This window comes from Lycium barbarum, chromosome 9 (assembly GCF_019175385.1).
Source record: "Lycium barbarum isolate Lr01 chromosome 9, ASM1917538v2, whole genome shotgun sequence".
NCBI lineage: Eukaryota > Viridiplantae > Streptophyta > Magnoliopsida > Solanales > Solanaceae > Lycium > Lycium barbarum.
Genome location: NC_083345.1, coordinates 124,648,011 through 124,675,668, shown reverse-complemented (window position 1 = coordinate 124,675,668; position 27,658 = coordinate 124,648,011). Strand labels below are relative to the sequence as shown.

The following is a 27,658-nucleotide window of genomic DNA, read 5'->3' as shown; positions in this document are numbered from 1 at the left end:
GGTCGTGGAGCTCGATATGCTGGTTGTGTGTTGTAAACAGGGTAGGATATTTGTGGTGATTGAGGTTGGTAAGATAAAGCTTGGTCGTATGGATGTGGAGAATATTGGAAATATTGTGAGTGGTGAGCGTTAGAATGATATCGCGGGGGTTGTTGATGGTGGTATGATGTGTTTCCCAAAGCCATTACCGATGCTGCTTCTTTCTCTTTTTTCTTTCCGTTTCCGAGAGTACCAGTTTGTATGGCCCTACTAGTAGACTGTAAAGCCGCAAGACTTGTTATTCTCCCTGTCTTAATGCCATCTTCAATCATGTCCCCGACTTTGATCACCTCTGCAAAAGTCTTTCCACCCATTGTCACCAAACGTTCATAGTATTCCGGCTCTAGCGCTTGAATGAAGAAAGTAACCATTTCTGTCTCCTCCATGGGTGGGTGTACTCTAGATGCTTCTTCCCTCCACCGTATAGCATATTCTCGAAATGATTCGGTGAACTTCTTCTTCAACTTTGTAATTGAGATTCTGTCAGGAGCGATCTCAACATGAAACTTGTAGTGATCCACAAAAGCATTTGCCAAATCATCCCAAGTACGCCATTTGGTTGTATCTTGCTTAGAATACCACTCCAAGGCTTTTCCACTCAAACTCTGATTGAATAGTTTGACTCTTATCCCTTCATTCTTCCCCACACCAATCAACTTTTCACAATAGACTTTCAAATGGAAGAAAGGGTTCCCCGACCCATCAAACTTCTTAAATTTTGGAATCTTGTAACCTGGTGGCAATTCTACCTCAGGAAATGCACATAATTCTTCATATCTCACGCTTTGGTTACTACCAAGTCCACGCAAACTTCTCATGGCATCCTCCAAACTTTTGAGCTTTCTATTTATCATTTCATCATTAATTGACCGTGCCTCATTTTCAACTTCGACATAATGATCGACATCTGTGCGACATTGTCCCTGGATTTGTGTCATGGGTGGAGCTGTGGTATAAGTATATACTGGCGGAACTTGATGTGTATTGGTAACATCATGTGCCGGCGGTATGAACTGAGTTTTTAAAGAGGTGGCTGTAAATAAAAGGGGAGCATTTTGAGTGAGGGGTTCAGAACGAACCGGCTGAGAGGTGGTAAAATAATTTGCTTGGTTAAATTCGTCCAAATTTGGGAATGGATGTGGCATAGGCAAAGTCTGACGAACTCCCTGGGACGGAGTCATATGTGGCGGTGTTTGAGAAAATGACCGGTTGTTAAGTACCATATGACTTAGTTCGGCAACTCGTCGCTCCAGACGAGCAATGGTCTCCAAATGTGTTTCTGATTCTTTGGAGGATGTGGGATCACTCGTGATCGGTAAACTAAGAGATGGCTCAGATGAAGTGGTTGCATTGATCAAACTTTGCTCCATTTTAGAACGAGTCTTTTTAGTTAACCAGGCGATTAGTGATGAGTCAGAGTCTGATTTCTTGGCTCTAGACCGTGTGAAATATGGATGCTCCGCCAGTTCCCCTTTAGCACAAGTCAACCTTCTATTTTGAAAATGATTTTTAAAAAGAAAAATGATAAAATAAGAAAAGAAAGAGAAAAAAAAATGAGTCAGTATACGGTAAGGACATATTATTGCATATAAACACATTATTGCACATAATACATCGCGTTTTATAATGCAAGGGACCTCTTTATGCCAGAGGTAGGCCTAACGAATATTTGAAGGACAAACATGTCTTTTATGTATCATTCCACAACTCCTCCTAAAAGTAATTTGCAAGAATAAAAATTATTACATGCCAATAATACCTCTCAAAATCAACCTAAGATATCTAATACTTCAACTTCACTAATTTCCTTTGGTTGTCTTCAACCTCCGGCATTAATTTAATACTCCACGGCAACCTGCAACAAAATGTCAATTTCCTTGAAATATTTATCTATAGAGTACTAGGTCCACATATTCCACATATTTGTCCTTCAAATAATGCACATAGATAGTGAATAGTGTCACTTAGAGTCATAGACTCATTTGGACATTTGGTAAGGTTGACTAATGAACTTAATACACCAAGGGTATTAAGCCTCCTAGGTTTAAAATGATGCATGTCCTTACAAGGTTTTGTTTTTCGCTCTACCTAGGTAGACTAAGAGTGGTTTTCCAATGACACAAGGCTCCCCCAAGCGGACAACTTGGAAGTGGAAAGTCCGTGGCCATCGACTGCACCGCCGATCGACTAAATCCACAAGACCAATCCAACTAAAGGGGTAATTTAGTAGTGCACGGGCGCAAACTGCGAAGCCGCTTTAAGTGTGTGAATATGTGTGAGTTTCCAGGAGTGGAAGAAATATGAACGGAATGCCAATTTAAGGAAAGCAATAACATACATATTACATAGAAAATGCATATAAAGAATAAAACAATAATAAAACATTTAAAAACATATAAAGCAAAAAATACAAAAAAAAATAAATAAAGCAAAACAAACAAAACATCCAACAAATTATTTATTAACCTAAGTTGTTATGGTTAAGAACCTAAAGTCCCCAGCGGAGTGGCCAAGCTGTCACACCCCATTTTAACCGGGGTCAAAATTAGGAGTATGACGTATTGGTGATTCCCGTTTTTTTGTTTATTTTTTAAGGAGTCGCCACCTAATTAATTTAACGATGAATTAGGACATCTAAATGTTAACTAAGGTAAAGTTAAAACTAAACCTCAATTAATAGTCTGCTTAACCAGTGTGATTCTAGGTAAGGGCTCTATATTATCCTAAAGGGAAGGGGTTAGGCATCCTTTAGAATCCGTTAACTTACGGTTATCCGACCAAACTTAGGTTAATTAATTAATGCTAAATAAGACGTTAAACCTTAAGAAAAACAAAAAAAGGTTAAGAAATGTTGCTAAGGTTTTTTAAGAAAAATATAAGAATGTTGTTGAAGATAAGATTTAAAGAAAATATAATAATTTGCATGAAAGAAGATTTTCAAATGCCATTTCAAACAAAATTGATAGAAATTGATAAAACTTTAAATAAAAAATGCTATTTAGAATGAGACCTGTAGAAAACGTGATGATTTGCATAAAAGGAAATTTCAAATGCCATTCAAAATAAACTTATAAAATGTTGCTAAGACCTTAAATAATAATGCTCTTTGAAATAAAATTTACATATAATATATACATAGAAAGAAGAAATGCGAATTTGTAACATACTTTTTTTTTTTTGATAACTATATGAAACAATTTTAACAATTATGTATTAATTAGCTTGGCGCTTTAGAAATACCCGAGATTATGTTTCGTTAACTACATTTGACTAAAGTGTGCATAATTTTGGATGAAACCTTAAGATGTCTACAAAATATTCTTTAGTTCCTATTTGCGTGTTAGCGTGTTAGTGACGTTTTGAAATTCCTAAGATAGTAAAACATGATTCCTATTGAAAAAATTAATTATCCTAAATATTATAAATGCTTCAAATCACTTCAATATAACGGAAGAAAATGAAACTTACAGGACTAATTGTTAGTTTTCCTTAAACTAAACTACCCATTACTAAAACTAAACCTATTAATTCATTAGGATTTATCTAAATTAAGAAAACAAAACAAGCAAAGAGTTAGTTGCATAATACAAATTAATATGCACAAAATAAAATAAAAGAGGGAAATAAATATCGAATGGGCCAGCCCATTTTTTGACTGCTGGGAACTGTCCACGCTATTGGGCCTTGGCCCAGAATTTCCATTTTTTCTTTCTTTTGGGTTTTTGCTGCGGATTGGGCTGGGCGGAGATGGTTTTGTTGGGCTTTTAGCCCAACCCCGAATATGGAAGAAGAACGAGTCCCTCGGACTCGTATGCGGTGATCATGCAAAAAAAACGAAAGGAAAAGGATCAGTATACGATCAGTAAGGCTTAAACAGGTAACAGTACAAATCCAAAGTAAACTCCATAGATTATATGTATATACTTATGTATATTCGAGTATATCTCGTACACACACAATCATAAGGAGGTACTAGACATGCTAACAAATATGAATTTAAAAAAAAAAAAAAAAAAAAAAAAAAAAAAAAAACCCAAAATCATCACAACATTTCGCGTAGATCTGATGCACATAGGATTTCCTAAGATATGTTCCAAGTAGACAGAATATTTCAGTTAAACATCAATAATTGTTCTAGTATTTATGCAGTTAAATCAGCTAGCAAAGGGTTCAAACCAATGTTATAAGTTAAACACACAGAGGCAAGCTGATATGCTGACCGATTCCCAATTTGATAGACAGTGATACAGTTCAAACTTATAGCTAGGTCATCGGGTAATTCTAATTATGAAATGTCCTCTGATTTTTAAACCTTAACAGAACTCTAACAGGCCTATAAGTTCTATTTTTAGGTTGATTTTTACAAACATGGGATAGACTAAGACACTCTTGGCAAAGTATAGACTCCAACTAAATTTACACACATTTTTCTTATAATATCATTTCTAACTTATTATTTTATTATCAGTCATATCTGCTGCATACCTAACAAATCATTTAAATCATGGATTCAAATAGTTAAGTAAGGAATGGACGGGATTTAAAAGATTTCATTCATCAAATCACACACTTTTATGCACACGCTGCCTATGATCCTTAAATTAGGCATGTTAGGCTATTAAGAATAAGAGAACAGACACAGACTCTCAAATGACCAGATCTTCCTTAGTTCAACAAAAATAATACTAATTTACTGTCCGAATGGAACAGGTTTTCAAACACAACAACATTCAAGGTAAGCTCACTATGGTTTATCTGATCAAAGCTGGCTAAATATGCCAAGGAACTGGTCACTTATAGCACCTGCTACCAGGTCAGTTCGATCCTTAAGTCCAGCCAACTCCCTTAGTTACATATGTCCATAATTCTAGGTGATCAGTGTTACACTTAAGTTTTAAACTAAATGATGCCATTTTGTAATCCTGAGTGTTAACTAGGAGCCATTCAGCTTAATCCTATATCACATAGTGAACCATACTTCAAAAAACTTCTTCTCTCAATTCAAAAAAAAAAAAAAAAAAAAAAAAAAAAAAAAAACTTATGTGCTTAAACATTCAGAAGTCCAACTCACATACAAATCCATAGTATTCTTATGAACAGCCTTTAGTGCATTCTAACAGTCCACTATCGAAGAGAACAACATAAGGTCTTTATTTTTTGTTGACTTCTTAATTCATTCCTAGAGTCTCATGCTTCAACTAAGAGACTAAAACATCTTTGAGGTTAAACTTAGATGAGTTATACGCATTAGTATTTTCAGAGGTTCAGACAAGATCGAAAGATGTCATCAAAATTCCTTCAAGTCATTAGTGTTAAATCTCATAGTCATGTATCCTCACACTAAAGGACTAGGCAGTAAGGCAATGACTCAAGTGGCATGGAAGAGAACATCCAGGTTTACAATATCCTTATCAACAAATCACATTATCCAAATTGGTATTCTAACAAACATATGTTACAACATTGGTTATCTGAGTAATAAATAACTAAAACAAGACTTAAGACAAGCATGCTGTCCAGAACAGCTTATCTTGATCCCAGCAAACTCAAATAAATGCAAGGGCAGTACTCACACTAAAAACTAATATTTAAACTAAAGCATTCATTAGCAGAACAAACTACCACCAGCAGTTATTTAAAATGGACATTCAACTGCCTCTTAACAGGATAAACATATGTTTATGACCACGACACGTTTTGACATAAATTTGTAATGACATAGATTTAAACGAGTATGCTTGATCACGCAAATTGAACAAAAGGTAAGATCATGTCTGTCTAGGACTGCTTTAAGCTATGATAGTGCACAAGACATGACCAACCTTAATGGCACAGGCCATCCAGCGGGAAACAGGCTTATTAGCATACTCAACTTATTTGTTTCAAACCACAATATTACACCTACCAAACAAAAGACTAACTAGACTAATACGTATTCTGCCTATATTGTTTGAAACCCATTCAACATCTAATCTTCATTATAGAATGGCCAACTTATTGTAACAGCCGAATTAATCTACGTGGAATATTTTCTCAACATGGTCACTGACCTGAATGACATTTTAAGGGAGCTAAACTAATATACTGGGCTACGACCAATTTTAAGTTTAACGTAGCAAGCTGTAACAGATAGGCAAGACGTAAAGAACTAAATCAAGGTAGCGAAGAAGGGAAATTATTCATCTAATCTGTGACTAGCACATGAACAGACTCACACATTTAAACCAGCTAAAACCAAACTGCCATACCTAACATGCGTTAAATAGAATTTATTTAACAACTAAACCATCATGCAAAACTGGTTAAACCCGGATTAATATCAAACACAACAGACTTATCCATTAGATTAAAATAATCGAACCGAACAGTATGTCCTACATCCTTCACATCGATTATGAGGTACAGATAAAAACAGAAATATAAAAAGGGGAGGGAGAATTACCTTCTCCAGGTGCAGCGAAGTGGGTGCGAGTCTTCGATTTACACTCGAACACTACCAAATTAGAGATTGCGATGCTCGGATTTGCAACAACATCAAGGCAAACGAAGACAAAATTGATTTGATATTTTGATTTGACGATAAAACAAGATTGAAACTGCTAATAGAACTCATATTTTGGGGAATTATAGGCGACTAAAAGACTCATATTTTAGAGCTTTTCGGGGTTTCAAAACTAGTTTCAGAACTTTGATTTTCAGAGCATCTTTTGCGATTCGAAAGCCGTATTTTGTAGGGGATTTATGGGGTTCAAGAACTCGTTTTTTGTAAGGGGATTCTTTGACTGACCAAAATTGATTCTTGGGAGGGGTTTTTACTGATTCCAAAAATCTTTCTTTTTTAGATCCCCCTTCTAATGGCATTCCCCCTTTTCTTGATTTGGAGATGAGTATTTATAAGGCGATTTAGGGTTTTCTTGTGACGAAGAGAGAGAGGAGCGTAAAGAGGAAAGGAGCGTGGGACAAAGACGAGTGGGGAACAGAGGAAAATGGGAGTGGGGTAGGCGGCGGTGGTGGCGGGGTGACGATGAAAAGGAAACGGCGGTGGTGGGGACAGGGGTAAGTGGAGAGGAGCGGGGTGCGAGGAAGAGGGAGAAGGGAGGAGGAAAGGGAAAGGGAGAGACGAAGGAGGGGAGCGGCGGCATAGAGGAGAAAAGGGATTAGGGTAAAGGGAGGTGAAGAGGAAAAAATGAAGGGGAAACCCTTATTGTGAACGGGTATGGGTCAGATCCGGTCCATTTATGGACTGGGTCAATTTTTGGACCGGGTATTAAAAGAATGGGCTAGCGAATTAAAACACGGACTGATTTAAAAATTGAGATCAAAATATGGGCTGGTCAGGAAATATTTATGAGTTGATTGGGCTTTGATTTGGGATCCGATAAATCAAAAATACGGACTGAGTGCACGAAATAGTTTCGCTTCTAAATTTAAATAAAATACATGTTTAAATAAATTGTGTTAAAATATTGCTCAATATGAAATATGCAATCATTAATGCTCAGATAAAAAATGGTGTTGTAATAGCCGCGTAATAATATTCCGAAAATCTACAGTAAAATAAATACTATTATTTAATTATGCAAAGATAAATGCGATGCGTGTGCGTAAGCTGGTAAAAATGTCGAAAATGATAAAAATTACGAATTATAATAATTGTAATAAATTATAATAATAGTAATAAATAATAATAATAATAATAATAATAATAATAATAAATAATAACAATAATAATAATAATAGTAATAATCATAACTAATGCAGTAATAGAATAGTGAAACAACGGTATTGATAAAAGGCTAATAATTATAGTAAAAAATCTAAATATATATTTTTTAATTTTCCAAAAATATTAGAAGCGTAAAATAGGTATTTCGGAGGAGAGGCGGGACAAAATTGGGTGTCAACAACTTGTCCCTCTTTGTCCGGTAATGATGAAAAGAGTTGTCGGGCAAAGACGTTGACTCAATAGCCTATTTTGTCCCGGCTAAAGGAAACTTGAGAGGATTATGACCGAACACCGGTCTCTGAGTTGCCTACATATCTCGGGCTGCACGAGAATCAGGTCGAGTGTAGTTCTGGAATAATTACGACACCTGAATCTTGCAAAATATTGTCCTAGTGTTGAATTATGATAACACTGGGTATTATGATAGAAACTTGAGAATTCAATTGCTGGAATGCAAAAGAATACTTGTGATTAGAGACGAGTGTTCGAGGTAGATCTTTGACCCGTGTCGGGAAGTCTGATTATCCTTCCCGACAAATTACCCCAGTTCGCTGCCGAAGAAAAAGTTCCACGATTTGATGTGTGATGCCAACTTCGATATTGTTCAAAGCCAACAGCTAAAAACAAATGTTAGCAATAAAGAAATATATGTGTAAATAAGACAGGGTTGGAGAAGTTACATTTGCAACCCCTGTTTTGAAAGTTGAATCCACATTCGGAGGTGGGTGCCTGAACTGAAATATAAAATACCCGCATTCGGAGGTGGGTGCCTGAACTGAAATATAAAATATCCGCATTCGGAGGTGGGCGCCTGAACTGAAATATAAGATACCCGCATTCGGAGGTGGGCGCCTGAACTGAAATATAAGATACCCGCATTCGGAGGTGGGCGCCTGAACTGAAATATAAGATACCCGCATTCGGAGGTGGGCGCCTGAACTGAAATATAAGATACCCGCATTCGGAGGTGGGCGCCTGAACTGAAATATAAGATACCCGCATTCGGAGGTGGGCGCCTGAACTGAAATATAAGATACCCGCATTCGGAGGTGGGCGCCTGAACTGAAATATAAGATACCCGCATTCGGAGGTGGGCGCCTGAACTGAAATATAAAATACCCGCATTCGGAGGTGGGTGCCTGAACTGAAATATAAGATACCCGCATTCGGAGGTGGGCGCCTGAACTGAAATATAAGATACCCGCATTCGGAGGTGGGCGCCTGAACTGAAATATAAGATACCCGCATTCGGAGGTGGGCGCCTGAACTGAAATATAAAATACCCGCATTCGGAGGTGGGTGCCTGAACTGAAATATAAAATACCCGCATTCGGAGGTGGGCACCTGAACTGAAATATAAATCCACGTCCACTTCCACAGTTCAAAAATATAAATCCACGTCCGCATTTCACGGTACAAAAAATGTAAATCCACATCCACTTCCACAGTGCAGAAAAATAAATCCACGTCCACTTCCACAGTGCAAAAAATATAAATCCACGTCCGCATTTCACGGTACAAAAATGTAAATCCACATCCACTTCCACAGTGCAGAAAAATAAATCCACGTCCGCATTTCACGGTACAAAAAATGCAAATCCACATCCACTTCCACAGTGCAGAAAAATAAATCCACGTCCACTTCCACAGTGCAAAAAATATAAATCACGTCCACTTCCACAGTTCAAAAAATATAAATCCACGTCCGCATTTCACGGTACAAAAAATGTAAATCCACATCCACTTCCACAGTGCAGAAAAATAAATCCACGTCCACTTCCACAGTGCAAAAAATATAAATCCACGTCCGCATTTCACGGTAAAAATGTAAATCCACATCCACTTCCACGTGCAGAAAAATAGATCCACGTCCACTTCCACATTGCAAAAATATAAATCCACGTCCGCATTTCACGGTACAAAAAAAAAATGTAAATCCACATCCACTTCCACGTGCAGAAAAATAAATCCACGTCCACTTCCACAGTGCAAAAATATAAATCCACGTCCGCATTTCACGGTACAAAAAAATGTAAATCCACATTCACTTCCACGTCCGTATTATACGGTACCAAAAATAAATTCACATCCACTTCCACGTCCGTATTATACGGTCCAACAAATAAATCCACATCCACCTCCACGTCCGTATTATACGGTACAAAAAATAAATCCACATCCGCTTTCACAATGCAAAAAGAAATACATCCACATCCACTTTCCTCGGTGCAAGAAAATAAATCCACCTCCACTTTCACAAACTTTAAAAATATATCCACTTGCACGTCCACAATGTTCATATGAATCCACATTCTTTCCCACGATATAAATCTACTTCTACTTCCACGTCCACATCCACAATGTAAATCCACGTCCACTAAAAAAAATAGTATTGTAGAAAGGTATCCACATTTATATCCACATCTTAATCCGTGTTCCGTTTGTGAGGGAAGTGAAATCCATAATTATCCCCACAATTTAATATACGACGCAAGATTTCAATCTTGTTATCTTATTAAAATACCACATTCTAAAAGAACTTGTTAGCGACTTGAAATAAATAAAAATGTACAAAGTGATGACAAAGTTGAGGAATTCAAACCAATAACAGGTGTCCAATGTCAGTATCCACTTTGAAGAAGGTTAAATCCATGATTATGTGCACTTGATCCATCGAGAAATGCCACGAGCTAAAACAACTGTTAGTGGTGAGAATATGTAAATAGCTGGGTTTGAAAGAATTACGCTCGCAGTCCCTGGTTGGGAAGATAAATTCATGTCCACTGTTGCGATCAAAATTTCATGAAGAGTGGAACAACGTCCATCGTTTAGCGCAGGCTGACTTTACATCCACATTGAAGAATATTTGCCTTTTGAAGAAAGCTAACTCTTTGATCACGTGCATAATTAAAATTTTAAGAAGAGTCAAATATGCACCACATTCATATTAATGAACCTGTCTCATCAAAGAAAAATTGTGAGTTTAAAAGAAAATTGGTTGACTTGTGCAAGTCGGGGAACTTGGCTTTTGAATTGATCCTTGTTTCGGTCGCGTTCACGTTCTTCGATACCTCATTCCATATTTTGCCTTGCCTGGGGAGTTTCAGTCATAAAAGTGTATTTTGCAAAAATAAGAATAACGAGATTTGGACGATTTCGAAGGGAAATACTTAGTGGCTCTAATAGGTAAAATGATTAGGAAGACTCTATTTTTGAATTTATCCGCATTTTAGAAATATATGGATGGACTTTTATTTAAAATTGTTAAACATTTAAGACCACTTTTATGCTACTTCTAAAAAATTTGTCCCAGTTTTCAGTCCTGAAGACACTTGGCTCTAAACGATTGAAAAGTGAGAACTTATAATGAAAGTTTTTGGAAGCGATTTGACCGATTTCAAAATTTTGTCCCAGTTTCAAGTTACTAGGACATATGAATTTAAAAAGTAGGAAGGCCAAAATCTTATATAAAAATCTTTATGTATTTTATAGGAACCAAAATGGTTGGATAAACCGAAGGTATTAAAAATTTCAAAATAGAAGGGCCGAACCCGCCTCGGGTTGCCTACGTATCCAACAGGAAGTCAGGCCAAACGTAGTTCCAACCATAAACAAAGATACTGAAATATTTTGAAAAAGTGGCCGAACCCGACATGGGCTGCCTACGTATCCAACAGGAAGTCAGGCCAAACGTAGTTCGTTACAAACAAATGACAAAGTCTTAAAAAAAAGCCGTAACAAAACTTAGAGGCAACACAACAAAAGGAACTAAATGTTCTAGTTGATGCCTCCGGCCTACTACAAAAAGGAAATTTAAACTTAAAATACTGAAACTCCCGGCGGACCGGGGCTAAGATAAAAGTCCAATTCTGCAACTCAGGTCCTAGCTCAACAGCCTATAAAGTCAATATTTCAGCAAAGTCTTTGATTATCACAGCATGATCATCTTCATCTTCCACAAACAGGTTCTTGATTCCCTCCACGATGTCATCATAGGCAACCTCAACAATCAGATCCGAAGGTTTTGAGAAAGTTTGATCAATGGTAGGAATAGGTTTTGGTAATGGAATCTCCTTCCTTTTATTCTTTCGTGCTTTCTTTACTTCTTCCTCAGTTGGATCATATCCCAAACCGAACGTAAACTGTTGTGTAGGTAGAACAACTGGCTCGACCCGCCCATTTAATGTCTTACCCAACCCGAATCCAGGTTGGTACCCATTTCTCAGCATTTCTTTTGCAACCATAATTGCGGCGCATGATCTTTTGAACTCTTGAGTTTGACACACTTCACTCTCTTTAGTGACATTCACAACCTCCCAAGCGTGGTAAGCTGCTCCGTCGAACCCTCCTTCTGCCTCAATGAATGGGATGGATTGCTCTCGATAGAAAGACGTATCCCCTTCTCCATGTATACATATTTGTTGCTGATCCCACTCGAATTTGACAGTTTGGTGCAAAGTAGATGGTACAGCCCCAGCCAGATGTATCCACGGTCTTCCTAACAGCATGTTGTATGTCGTGGAAATATCCAGTACTTGAAAATCCATAATGAATTCAACAGGACCAATCAACACTTTCAACTCTATTTCTCCAATAGGGCGCCTTTGAGCCCCATCAAATGCTCGAATATTCACATCACTTGTCTTGAGCTCACTAACATTATATCCGATCTTCTTCAGACTTGTTAATGGACAGATGTTAAGTCCAGAACCCCCATCAATCAACACTTTAGCCACAAACATGTTACGACACTTGACAGTTATATAGAGCGCTTTGTTATGCATGCATCCTTCTGGCGGCAGTTCTTCATTATCGAAACTGATTCGATTGCTATCAAGTACGCGCTCAATCATCCCAGCTAACGCCTCACTAGTTGTTTCGCTCGGGACATATGCTTCATTCAAGATTTTCAACAGTGCATTTCTGTGCATATCCGAACTCAAAAGCAAAGAGAGAATAGGAATTTGAGCATTGGTCTTTTTCAACTGATCCACGACCGAGTACTCACTGGCCTTAATCTTCCTCAAAAATTCTTCTGCTTCGAATTCTGTCACGACCCTTTTGGGAGGTACATTGGTTTCCTTAGCTTGCCCCAATCTAGCTAGCTCTTCTGGGGAATAGCATCTTCCAGACCTTGTCATTCCTGATGTCTTAATCTTGTCAGTGATCGTGTCCTTTTCTCGACATTCCATCACAGCTTGTTGATAATTCCATGGTACGGCTTTGGTATCGAGCACTGGTAACTGATTTGGTGCTTGAACTACTTCCACAGGTGTTGATGAAGCTCCTAATATCTCGACAGGTACACAACCCCTTATCACTACAGCCGGAGAAGCAACAGCTACAAAACCATGATCTTCCATGCTATCCACAGACACTATGAATTTGGCTGGATCGTCATCATTTTCATCTATTCCAATCATATTTATCGTGGCCCCATCATGGGTCGGGAGTGGATTGTTAACCACGTTTGGTGCCGGTTGTTTGACCATGATCTGTTTTGCTTCAATAAGATCTTCAACCTTGTGTTTTAATGAGTAACAACGATCAGTGGAATGGCCTTTTACCCCCGAATGATATGCACATGTTTTAGTGGGATCAAAACCTCTAGGTAATGGATCTGGAATTCTACCTTCCACAGGATACAATAAACCTGAAGCTTGCAGTCTTTCAAAAACAACGCTCAATGGCTCTCCTAACGGTGTAAAATTGCGGAAAGGTCTATTTGGGCGAGGTGCGGATGCATTGTTTGGATGATGAGATTGTGATGGTGGAGCTGGGCATGTTGGTGGTCGTGGAGCTCGATATGCTGGTTGTGTGTTGTAAACAGGGTAGGATATTTGTGGTGATTGAGGTTGGTAAGATAAAGCTTGGTCGTATGGATGTGGAGAATATTGGAAATATTGTGAGTGGTGAGCGTTAGAATGATATCGCGGGGGTTGTTAATGGTGGTATGATGTGTTTCCCAAAGCCATTACCGATGCTGCTTCTTTCTCTTTTTTCTTTCCGTTTCCGAGAGTACCAGTTTGTATGGCCCTACTAGTAGACTGTAAAGCCGCAAGACTTGTTATTCTCCCTGTCTTAATGCCATCTTCAATCATGTCCCCGGCTTTGATCACCTCTGCAAAAGTCTTTCCACCCATTGTCACCAAACGTTCATAGTATTCCGGCTCTAGCGCTTGAATGAAGAAAGTAACCATTTCTGTCTCCTCCATGGGTGGGTGTCCTCTAGATGCTTCTTCCCTCCACCGTATAGCATATTCTCGAAATGATTCGGTGAACTTCTTCTTCAACTTTGTAATTGAGATTCTGTCAGGAGCGATCTCAACATGAAACTTGTAGTGATCCACAAAAGCATTTGCCAAATCATCCCAAGTACGCCATTTGGTTGTATCTTGCTTAGAATACCACTCCAAGGCTTTTCCACTCAAACTCTGATTGAATAGTTTGACTCTTATCCCTTCATTCTTCCCCACACCAATCAACTTTTCACAATAGACTTTCAAATGGAAGAAAGGGTTCCCCGACCCATCAAACTTCTCAAATTTTGGAATCTTGTAACCTGGTGGCAATTCTACCTCAGGAAATGCACATAATTCTTCATATCTCACGCTTTGGTTACTACCAAGTCCACGCAAACTTCTCATGGCATCCTCCAAACTTTTGAGCTTTCTATTTATCATTTCATCATTAATTGACCGTGCCTCATTTTCAACTTCGACATAATGATCGACATCTGTGCGACATTGTCCCTGGATTTGTGTCATGGGTGGAGCTGTGGTATAAGTATATACTGGCGGAACTTGATGTGTATTGGTAACATCATGTGCCGGCGGTATGAACTGAGTTTTTGAAGAGGTGGCTGTAAATAAAAGGGGAGCATTTTGAGTGAGGGGTTCAGAACGAACCGGCTGAGAGGTGGTAAAATAATTTGCTTGGTTAAATTCGTCCAAATTTGGGAATGGATGTGGCATAGGCAAAGTCTGACGAACTCCCTGGGACGGAGTCATATGTGGCGGTGTTTGAGAAAATGACCGGTTGTGAAGTACCATATGACTTAGTTCGGCAACTCGTCGCTCTAGACGAGCAATGGTCTCCAAATGTGTTTCTGATTCTTTGGAGGATGTGGGATCACTCGTGATCGGTAAACTAAGAGATGGCTCAGATGAAGTGGTTGCATTGATCAAACTTTGCTCCATTTTAGAACGAGTCTTTTTAGTTAACCAGGCGATTAGTGATGAGTCAGAGTCTGATTTCTTGGCTCTAGACCGTGTGAAATATGGATGCTCCGCCAGTTCCCCTTTAGCACAAGTCAACCTTCTATTTTGAAAATGATTTTTAAAAAGAAAAATGATAAAATAAGAAAAGAAAGAGAAAAAAAATGAGTCAGTATACGGTAAGGACATATTATTGCATATAAACACATTATTGCACATAATACATCGCGTTTTATAATGCAAGGGACCTCTTTATGCCAGAGGTAGGCCTAACGAATATTTGAAGGACAAACATGTCTTTTATGTATCATTCCACAACTCCTCCTAAAAGTAATTTGCAAGAATAAAAATTATTACATGCCAATAATACCTCTCAAAATCAACCTAAGATATCTAATACTTCAACTTCACTAATTTCCTTTGGTTGTCTTCAACCTCCGGCATTAATTTAATACTCCACGGCAACCTGCAACAAAATGTCAATTTCCTTGAAATATTTATCTATAGAGTACTAGGTCCACATATTCCACATATTTGTCCTTCAAATAATGCACATAGATAGTGAATAGTGTCACTTAGAGTCATAGACTCATTTGGACATTTGGTAAGGTTGACTAATGAACTTAATACACCAAGGGTATTAAGCCTCCTAGGTTTAAAATGATGCATGTCCTTACAAGGTTTTGTTTTTCGCTCTACCTAGGTAGACTAAGAGTGGTTTTCCAATGACACAAGGCTCCCCCAAGCGGACAACTTGGAAGTGGAAAGTCCGTGGCCATCGACTGCACCGCCGATCGACTAAATCCACAAGACCAATCCAACTAAAGGGGTAATTTAGTAGTGCACGGGCGCAAACTGCGAAGCCGCTTTAAGTGTGTGAATATGTGTGAGTTTCCAGGAGTGGAAGAAATATGAACGGAATGCCAATTTAAGGAAAGCAATAACATACATATTACATAGAAAATGCATATAAAGAATAAAACAATAATAAAACATTTAAAAACATATAAAGCAAAAAATACAAAAAAAAATAAATAAAGCAAAACAAACAAAACATCCAACAAATTATTTATTAACCTAAGTTGTTATGGTTAAGAACCTAAAGTCCCCAGCGGAGTGGCCAAGCTGTCACACCCCATTTTAACCGGGGTCAAAATTAGGAGTATGACGTATTGGTGATTCCCGTTTTTTTGTTTATTTTTTAAGGAGTCGCCACCTAATTAATTTAACGATGAATTAGGACATCTAAATGTTAACTAAGGTAAAGTTAAAACTAAACCTCAATTAATAGTCTGCTTAACCAGTGTGATTCTAGGTAAGGGCTCTATATTATCCTAAAGGGAAGGGGTTAGGCATCCTTTAGAATCCGTTAACTTACGGTTATCCGACCAAACTTAGGTTAATTAATTAATGCTAAATAAGACGTTAAACCTTAAGAAAAACAAAAAAAGGTTAAGAAATGTTGCTAAGGTTTTTTAAGAAAAATATAAGAATGTTGTTGAAGATAAGATTTAAAGAAAATATAATAATTTGCATGAAAGAAGATTTTCAAATGCCATTTCAAACAAAATTGATAGAAATTGATAAAACTTTAAATAAAAAATGCTATTTAGAATGAGACCTGTAGAAAACGTGATGATTTGCATAAAAGGAAATTTCAAATGCCATTCAAAATAAACTTATAAAATGTTGCTAAGACCTTAAATAATAATGCTCTTTGAAATAAAATTTACATATAATATATACATAGAAAGAAGAAATGCGAATTTGTAACATACTTTTTTTTTTTTGATAACTATATGAAACAATTTTAACAATTATGTATTAATTAGCTTGGCGCTTTAGAAATACCCGAGATTATGTTTCGTTAACTACATTTGACTAAAGTGTGCATAATTTTGGATGAAACCTTAAGATGTCTACAAAATATTCTTTAGTTCCTATTTGCGTGTTAGCGTGTTAGTGACGTTTTGAAATTCCTAAGATAGTAAAACATGATTCCTATTGAAAAAATTAATTATCCTAAATATTATAAATGCTTCAAATCACTTCAATATAACGGAAGAAAATGAAACTTACAGGACTAATTGTTAGTTTTCCTTAAACTAAACTACCCATTACTAAAACTAAACCTATTAATTCATTAGGATTTATCTAAATTAAGAAAACAAAACAAGCAAAGAGTTAGTTGCATAATACAAATTAATATGCACAAAATAAAATAAAAGAGGGAAATAAATATCGAATGGGCCAGCCCATTTTTTGACTGCTGGGAACTGTCCACGCTATTGGGCCTTGGCCCAGAATTTCCATTTTTTCTTTCTTTTGGGTTTTTGCTGCGGATTGGGCTGGGCGGAGATGGTTTTGTTGGGCTTTTAGCCCAACCCCGAATATGGAAGAAGAACGAGTCCCTCGGACTCGTATGCGGTGATCATGCAAAAAAAACGAAAGGAAAAGGATCAGTATACGATCAGTAAGGCTTAAACAGGTAACAGTACAAATCCAAAGTAAACTCCATAGATTATATGTATATACTTATGTATATTCGAGTATATCTCGTACACACACAATCATAAGGAGGTACTAGACATGCTAACAAATATGAATTTAAAAAAAAAAAAAAACCCAAAATCATCACAACATTTCGCGTAGATCTGATGCACATAGGATTTCCTAAGATATGTTCCAAGTAGACAGAATATTTCAGTTAAACATCAATAATTGTTCTAGTATTTATGCAGTTAAATCAGCTAGCAAAGGGTTCAAACCAATGTTATAAGTTAAACACACAGAGGCAAGCTGATATGCTGACCGATTCCCAATTTGATAGACAGTGATACAGTTCAAACTTATAGCTAGGTCATCGGGTAATTCTAATTATGAAATGTCCTCTGATTTTTAAACCTTAACAGAACTCTAACAGGCCTATAAGTTCTATTTTTAGGTTGATTTTTACAAACATGGGATAGACTAAGACACTCTTGGCAAAGTATAGACTCCAACTAAATTTACACACATTTTTCTTATAATATCATTTCTAACTTATTATTTTATTATCAGTCATATCTGCTGCATACCTAACAAATCATTTAAATCATGGATTCAAATAGTTAAGTAAGGAATGGACGGGATTTAAAAGATTTCATTCATCAAATCACACACTTTTATGCACACGCTGCCTATGATCCTTAAATTAGGCATGTTAGGCTATTAAGAATAAGAGAACAGACACAGACTCTCAAATGACCAGATCTTCCTTAGTTCAACAAAAATAATACTAATTTACTGTCCGAATGGAACAGGTTTTCAAACACAACAACATTCAAGGTAAGCTCACTATGGTTTATCTGATCAAAGCTGGCTAAATATGCCAAGGAACTGGTCACTTATAGCACCTGCTACCAGGTCAGTTCGATCCTTAAGTCCAGCCAACTCCCTTAGTTACATATGTCCATAATTCTAGGTGATCAGTGTTACACTTAAGTTTTAAACTAAATGATGCCATTTTGTAATCCTGAGTGTTAACTAGGAGCCATTCAGCTTAATCCTATATCACATAGTGAACCATACTTCAAAAAACTTCTTCTCTCAATTCAAAAAAAAAAAAAAAAAAAAAAAAAAAAAAAAAAACTTATGTGCTTAAACATTCAGAAGTCCAACTCACATACAAATCCATAGTATTCTTATGAACAGCCTTTAGTGCATTCTAACAGTCCACTATCGAAGAGAACAACATAAGGTCTTTATTTTTTGTTGACTTCTTAATTCATTCCTAGAGTCTCATGCTTCAACTAAGAGACTAAAACATCTTTGAGGTTAAACTTAGATGAGTTATACGCATTAGTATTTTCAGAGGTTCAGACAAGATCGAAAGATGTCATCAAAATTCCTTCAAGTCATTAGTGTTAAATCTCATAGTCATGTATCCTCACACTAAAGGACTAGGCAGTAAGGCAATGACTCAAGTGGCATGGAAGAGAACATCCAGGTTTACAATATCCTTATCAACAAATCACATTATCCAAATTGGTATTCTAACAAACATATGTTACAACATTGGTTATCTGAGTAATAAATAACTAAAACAAGACTTAAGACAAGCATGCTGTCCAGAACAGCTTATCTTGATCCCAGCAAACTCAAATAAATGCAAGGGCAGTACTCACACTAAAAACTAATATTTAAACTAAAGCATTCATTAGCAGAACAAACTACCACCAGCAGTTATTTAAAATGGACATTCAACTGCCTCTTAACAGGATAAACATATGTTTATGACCACGACACGTTTTGACATAAATTTGTAATGACATAGATTTAAACGAGTATGCTTGATCACGCAAATTGAACAAAAGGTAAGATCATGTCTGTCTAGGACTGCTTTAAGCTATGATAGTGCACAAGACATGACCAACCTTAATGGCACAGGCCATCCAGCGGGAAACAGGCTTATTAGCATACTCAACTTATTTGTTTCAAACCACAATATTACACCTACCAAACAAAAGACTAACTAGACTAATACGTATTCTGCCTATATTGTTTGAAACCCATTCAACATCTAATCTTCATTATAGAATGGCCAACTTATTGTAACAGCCGAATTAATCTACGTGGAATATTTTCTCAACATGGTCACTGACCTGAATGACATTTTAAGGGAGCTAAACTAATATACTGGGCTACGACCAATTTTAAGTTTAACGTAGCAAGCTGTAACAGATAGGCAAGACGTAAAGAACTAAATCAAGGTAGCGAAGAAGGGAAATTATTCATCTAATCTGTGACTAGCACATGAACAGACTCACACATTTAAACCAGCTAAAACCAAACTGCCATACCTAACATGCGTTAAATAGAATTTATTTAACAACTAAACCATCATGCAAAACTGGTTAAACCCGGATTAATATCAAACACAACAGACTTATCCATTAGATTAAAATAATCGAACCGAACAGTATGTCCTACATCCTTCACATCGATTATGAGGTACAGATAAAAACAGAAATATAAAAAGGGGAGGGAGAATTACCTTCTCCAGGTGCAGCGAAGTGGGTGCGAGTCTTCGATTTACACTCGAACACTACCAAATTAGAGATTGCGATGCTCGGATTTGCAACAACATCAAGGCAAACGAAAACAAAATTGATTTGATATTTTGATTTGACGATAAAACAAGATTGAAACTGCTAATAGAACTCATATTTTGGGGAATTATAGGCGACTAAAAGACTCATATTTTAGATCTTTTCGGGGTTTCAAAACTGGTTTCAGAACTTTGATTTTCAGAGCATCTTTTGCGATTCGAAAGCCCTATTTTGTAGGGGATTTATGGGGTTCAAGAACTCGTTTTTTGTAAGGGGATTCTTTGACTGACCAAAATTGATTCTTGGGAGGGGTTTTTACTGATTCCAAAAATCTTTCTTTTTTAGATCCCCCTTCTAATGGCATTCCCCCTTTTCTTGATTTGGAGATGAGTATTTATAAGGCGATTTAGGGTTTTCTTGTGACGAAGAGAGAGAGGAGCGTAAAGAGGAAAGGAGCGGGGGACAAAGACGAGTGGGGAATAGAGGAAAATGGGAGTGGGGTAGGCGGCGGTGGTGGCGGGGTGACGATGAAAAGGAAACGGCGGTGGTGGGGACAGGGGTAAGTGGAGAGGAGCGGGGTGCGAGGAAGAGGGAGAAGGGAGGAGGAAAGGAAAAGGGAGAGACGAAGGAGGGGAGCGGCGGCATAGAGGAGAAAAGGGATTAGGGTAAAGGGAGGTGAAGAGGAAAAAATGAAGGGGAAACCCTTACTGTGAACGGGTATGGGTCAGATCCGGTCCATTTATGGACTGGGTCAATTTTTGGACCGGGTATTAAAAGAATGGGCTAGCGAATTAAAACACGGACTGATTTAAAAATTGAGATCAAAATATGGGCTGGTCAGGAAATATTTATGAGTTGATTGGGCTTTGATTTGGGATCCGATAAATCAAAAATACGGACTGAGTGCACGAAATAGTTTCGCTTCTAAATTTAAATAAAATACATGTTTAAATAAATTGTGTTAAAATATTGCTCAATATGAAATATGCAATCATTAATGCTCAGATAAAAATGGCGTTGTAATAGCCGCGTAATAATATTCCGAAAATCTACAGTAAAATAAATACTATTATTTAATTATGCAAAGATAAATGCGATGCGTGTGCGTAAGCTGGTAAAAATGTCGAAAATGATAAAAATTACGAATTATAATAATTGTAATAAATTATAATAATAGTAATAAATAATAATAATAATAATAATAATAATAAATAATAACAATAATAATAATAATAGTAATAATCATAACTAATGCAGTAATAGAATAGTGAAACAACGGTATTGATAAAAGGCTAATAATTATAGTAAAAAATCTAAATATATATTTTTTAATTTTCCAAAAATATTAGAAGCGTAAAATAGGTATTTCGGAGGAGAGGCGGGACAAAATTGGGTGTCAACACACACAAGAGATCTGATAGAGAATACCATGATCTTTGAGTAAGGAACTAACTTGCTCATTGAGGAACTCAGTTCCATTATCAGTTCTCAAGCACTTCACCCCTGTGTTAAATTGAGTTCTGATCATAAGAAGGAAATTTCTAAGAACAGCTAAGGTGTCTGCTTTAGTAACCATAAAAAAAACCCAGATGAATTTATAGTTAATCATCAACAAGAGTTAAGAAATATCTTTTAACATCATAGGTTAGCAACCTGTAAGGGCCCTACTTATCAGCATGTAACAATTCAAAAGCACATGTAGACTGAGATGTACTAGTAAGAAATGACAGTCTTGATTGCTTTGCAATGGGACACACAGTACAAACATGATCTTTAGACTTCATATTATGAAACAGAGTAATTTGAGCTAGCACTTTAAGTGGGGCATGACCTAGTCTCTTATGCCATAAATGAATATCACACATTTTATTCTCAGCAATCATACTACTAATATTGACAGTGTTAGAAGTAAACTGATTAGATAGCTTTACAGTAGGAAGATTATACTGCTCATGGTTCTTCTTGTGTAGAACTGCTTGATCTGCCTATAGGATATAAAGGCCATTATCCTTTCTACCAATCCCTAGCACCTTTCTACTTGAGATATCCTGAAAGACACTTGAGATGTCCTGAAAGACACAAAAGTCAGGAAAAAATGCCACTAGACAGCCTAGTGCCCTAGTGATTTTAGAGACTGACAACAGATTATATTTGAAATCTGGTATGTACAAAACATTCTGAATGGTTTTATTTTGCAAAGTAGATGCATCAGCAATGTGGCTGATATCTACCTGTTTACCATTTGGTAAGTTCACTTTGTTCTTATCTTTCACATCCAGCACTCTAAGCCTTTTGAGTAAATTTATGTTATGTACTATGTGATTAAAGGCACCAGTATCAATTATCCAGTTAGATTCAACTAACTTAGACAAAAGAGCAAGGTAAGTCTCTTTACCTGCAGTAGCAGATGTACCTGGTGTGTTTCCTGAAGAGCTAGCTTCTGAGTTTAGCCTAGCACTATTTGCAATAGGTTCATGGTCCTTCACCTTGAGCATTTGCAGGATCTGAGAGTATTGCTCCTGAGTAAAGAATGAGATAGGTATGTTTGGTACTGGATTGCTTGATCCTGAACCAGGAGTGAAACTAGGTGCATTAGAGTAGTTTGACTGGTATTGATCTTCTGTGGTCATTGCATTGTTAGCATAGGAGTTTTCAAGTCCTCCTTTCTTTTTGAACTTGAAATGAGCTGGATAACTATGCAGTTTGAAGCAAGTATCCTTTGTATGACCTTTAATCTTGCAAAACTCACAGTAAAGGTGAGACTTATCAGAACTATTAGTCCTAGACCTAAAACTGTTATTGTAACCACTATGAACACCTCTGTTAGACAAGCAAGCAGTGGGATCACCTGTTTGAACTATGTTAGCCATAGCAGGTTGAATTCTATTAGCCATAAGAGCATTAGTGTCACTTGCATCATTAGTCATTCTTGTAATATGACTTTGTCCAATCCTTCTTTGACTCACCACATTAATAATCATAGCATAGGCTTGATTTATGGTAGGAAGGGGGTAGATCATAAGGACTTGACTCTTAGCCTGATCATAAGTTTCAACCCTATGAGAAGCTGCCATAATCTCTACAACTGAACATGTTCAATATATTTCTTTGATTCAGGGCAAGGATAACAAGGAGGGGGGGATAAGTGCTTGCAATTCATCCTATAACTCTCTAAGTCTCAAAAAATATACAGACACAGATGCAGTTCCTCGTGTCAAAGTAGCAATCTCTTTATGAAGATAAAAGGCCCTAGATGCATCCACCTTATCAAATCTCTCTCTGAGATCTTCCCAGACCTTGTGAGCATCAGAACCATATATCACTATGCTATACAAATCCTTAGACACAGTGTTCATAGTCCATCCTAATTCTATAGCATTACATCTATCCTATGTTTCATGAAGACTAGAATCATACATTTCTTTTGTTCAGGTGCCTAGAACAAAACCCAGTTTGTTTTTGCCTTGCAACACTAGTTTCGTAGACTTGCTCCATAAGGAATAATCCTCAGATCCTTGAAGTAAGATAGAAATTAGAATCGAACCTTGAGTATCAGAAGAGTGACTATACAGCGGATGATTGTGATGAACTTGCTCCGATTGTTGAGTGTTCTGAGTGTTTTGATTTTGAATTTCAGTTTCTGTAGCAATTTCTTCATGAACCGCTATAGTTATAAGCTACTTTTTGCAGAATTTACTCGATTTCAATCTCAAAATTGCTCGAATATTTGTTCGCAATGCACGAACACAAACAATTTCTCACTAGAAACCCTAGCTTCGATCAAATTCAGATTGCAATGAATTCTCACACAAATGAACTCACAAATCTCTAATCTCACTCTTAATCTCCTTCGCTTATAGCTAACCTAGCTATTTCAACCTGGCTGCTCTAATACCATGTTGAGATAATTCAGCCATGGAAGAATCAGTTATCACAAGGAAGAGAGGAGAAAAGAGTTCAGAAAAAAAAAATGTTTTATCAGTGATTATGAATTGAATGTACAGTACAGGGATATATATAAAACTAACTCCACTAACTAATCATGTACAACTAACTATTTTCACCTAACTCCTCTAACTTTAAGTTATTGCATCATTAGTCCCACAACCTTCTACAATTTTCAACCTCTATCGATCCGGGACCGGTTAATTGTTCCAGAGGCATTCTGCCCTCCTCTTTTTCAGGGCATAACAAATCGGACCTGCATGTTTTTGGCCCAACTCACACCCCAAAAGTTAACTCAAAGGGAGGAAGATTGTCCAAGCCTTATAGCCCAGGGTTCTCGTCCGTCACCAATGTGGTATATTCTCTTCAATAAGAATTTGAAACATGAGAGGTGAACTAGAGATCAGAGAGAGTCATGAATGGGTTAGACTTGGTAGAGTATGGGGCTAAAATGAAGATCACTTGAAAAATGGGTTATGTTGGGCGGGCTAAATATTAGCCCAATATGAAATTATCTTGTGTCCAACTCATAAAATTTTGGGCGAGTTTGGCGGGCTATTAATTTTTTAGTCATATTTGACAATCTTAGGACCAATTATTTCTACATGTTCTATTAGTAACATTCCCTTAAGCTGTCACTGCGAAAAAGTGTAAGCTCTATTAATGATCTAATACAATCTGTATGAAGAGTTCATAAGGTCAAAACTTGATACCTATAAATATATGGTCAGGTCCTCTCTCATTTCTCAACTCTAAAGCAAGTGTCCCATCAACTGCCAATTAGAAGAAGATCAATGAGAGGAAGGCATAATCAACACGTTACACATTTTTGAACGCTTTCACATTGATGGATTAGACAGCTTAATGGGTGCACGTCTTATTTCCCTTTTATGATATTCTGGATCTATGGAATATTATTTAGGTTTGTCATGATTTATTTACAGTCAAACCTCTCTATAGTGGCAGTATTTGTCCAAAATATTCCATAGCTGCTATAGTGAGGTGCTGTTATTTATGCATACTGGCATTTGATGTTTGGATCTCAGTTAGCTGTTATAAATAAAAGTACGCATAAATTTATTTTTTTATACTTTTTTTTTAAATATATGTTATAAACGAAAACAAAATACTTGTTAATTTTGAAATCTCGATTGATTTTTTTGTTTCATTAATAAAAATTAAAGTGACTAATAAATTCATAACTAGTTGTACCGTACTAAGGAGCATATGCATTTTAAATTAATTGAAAATTTAAATATTTCAAGTTTGACGTAAGAATTCTACAATTGTAGGTTGTTTCGTAAATTCCAGTCTCTTGGTGATAATATAACGCTTGAATTAACAAAGATTTTTGTCCAAACTTTCAGAAAAAAGGAATTCAATAGCTTTCTGTTGATGATTACCATAAATATTTTAAAATTTTATTTTTATACATAATATATTTTTTACAAAAGATTACTTCCCCCAGTTCAAAAAGATTGTCCACTTAGCCAGGCAAAAATAGGTAATTTGACTAAACTATCCCAAATTAAATAAGTATTGGGATTTGGTCACTTAATACCTAATAAGGGCAAATCTGAAAAAATAATGTTAATTCTTTCTTGATTAGGTAAGTGGACACCCTTTTTTAACCCAAAAATAAAGGCTATGTGGACACTCTTTTTGAATCGAAGGTGTATTACACAATATTTGAGTATGACTATTATAAAGATGTAATTTTAGAAAGAGTGTACCGCTATAATGAACGTCACTGCTGTTATGGGTAGAATACTGTTATAGAGAAGTAAAATATAACATAAAAAATAGGTTCCGGAGAAAATCAGGCCATTATTGTGAAATGCCGTTATAACGAATGACAATTATGGAGAGATTTGACTATACTTTTTTAAAAAAAAAAGAGGTTACATCTTTCTGAAGAAGCCAAAGATATATTGAATGCTTCGTATAAGTGACAACCCAATTGCCTTGCATTTGTGTTAAACTTTTGACAAAGACTTTGTTCTCTTCTCCCAACAACTGTGAGCTACCTTCTTCATGATTGTCTTTGCGGCTTAGAATTTTTCTTTTGAAAAATGACTTCAAAAGTGTATTTGATAGGGTTCAATCCGAGGGCCTTACGGGATTAAACTCAACACTTAACTAGTGCTCTACTCGGTCTTGTTTGATCATGTGTTCCTTCAGTTAATATAAGATATATTTTAAGAATAATATACTGAGTTTAGTTGGGGAACCATGAGTTCACGTGACTCATTTTTTAGTGATAAATTCGCCCCTGTTTGCCACGTGTTGTTTGCCGGGTGAAGCCTATAAGCTGTTGTCAACTGGTGGGTGGGTTTTAACGATAATTATGAGTCAAGCAAATAGTGTAATTGGGAATAAGCAAATATAAGTTTGTTGATTCGTGGAGAAGAATCACCTAAGATTGGTGGAAGAAGTCTTTGAAATTAGCCAAGGTTATTTTTGTTTTGCCGTATTTGCCCTTTTTCGTTTTGGATATTTTGATTATAAAATATCAACAATTCCCCATTCAAAACAAACATCACCCATTAGAAACAGAGACTAAAATGGAGTACACTAAAATCCTCTAAATCTGTTCCTTAGATTGAAAAAATTACAAAAATCAATAAAATAACCAAATTATTTTTCAAAGTAAATCTAGCTCAAGTCAACTCCAATTTTCCAAAGCATAAACTCAAAATATCAACAAATCCCAACTCAAAACAAACATCACCTATCATAAACAGAGAGTAATTTCATTATCAGATTTGAACTTAAACTAGTACTTCCTCCGTCCCAATTTGTTTGACTTGTTTTGACTTGACACGGAGTTTAAGAAAGTAAATAAGACTTTCGAATCTCGTGATCTTAAACTAAAGATACGTAGAATGTACCAAAATGACCTTTAAATCTAGTGATCATTATCAAGACAAAAGGAGAAAAAAAAAACAGACTAAAAAGAAAAGTAATACAAACAAATTTAAACGGAAGGAGTATTAATTTAACTTACCAGTAGATAATTTCACCAGTACCAGCTCTACTAACATGAAGTGCATGACCCATATAATTCAACACATTCTAGTACGGACTACCAGTATTAAAAAAACCAGGAACACAAAATTCCATTTCATTTGAATCCATATTATTCCCAATACTCTTTCTCTCTTCTTTTTTTTCTTGTAATAATAGCAAGTTGAACTGTTCTAAAAGTATCTTATAACTCGATTCATAGTCTCAAATTATTTGTTGTTTCGAAAGTGTAAGATAACATTAATTATCATTTTTCATTTTATCCTTAGAAGTTATTGTTAATGCTATACTGTTCAAGAACAATGAAGGGTAAACAGTAAAAAACAAACTTCCTAATTAATGTTTTTCAACCAAAGCACCCACTGCACCTTTCGTTTAATGGGTGCGACTGAAGTTTATATAGTCAATCCAAAGAAATTTCTAATTAAAAAAAAGAGTTCGTGTCGGGATTAATGGGCGCTTGAGAACCAGAATTTTAAATGTGGGTCCGCCCGTTATACACTCCCCTTTCTATCAACTGTTGGGTTTTGATATTGGTGAATGAGAAATGATGGGATGAAAAGTGAAGGTCTCTTTTGCTTTGGGGAATGTAAAAGGTCCTTTTTGCTTTGGTT

At 36.4% G+C, this 27,658-nt stretch overlaps 1 protein-coding gene across 1 annotated transcript in view; it reads right to left on the bottom strand.

Annotated features, from left to right (window-relative positions):
- The window catches only part of LOC132609881 (uncharacterized), a 56,800-nt gene extending 29,636 nt beyond the window's left edge, over nt 1-27,164 (bottom strand). The window contains exon 1 of the mRNA XM_060324073.1: nt 27,025-27,164. Coding sequence (XP_060180056.1) covers nt 27,025-27,077 — 53 coding nt within the window. The 5' untranslated portion in view covers nt 27,078-27,164. The remainder of the gene's footprint in view (nt 1-27,024) is intronic.
- Nucleotides 27,165-27,658: the final 494 nt, after the last annotated feature.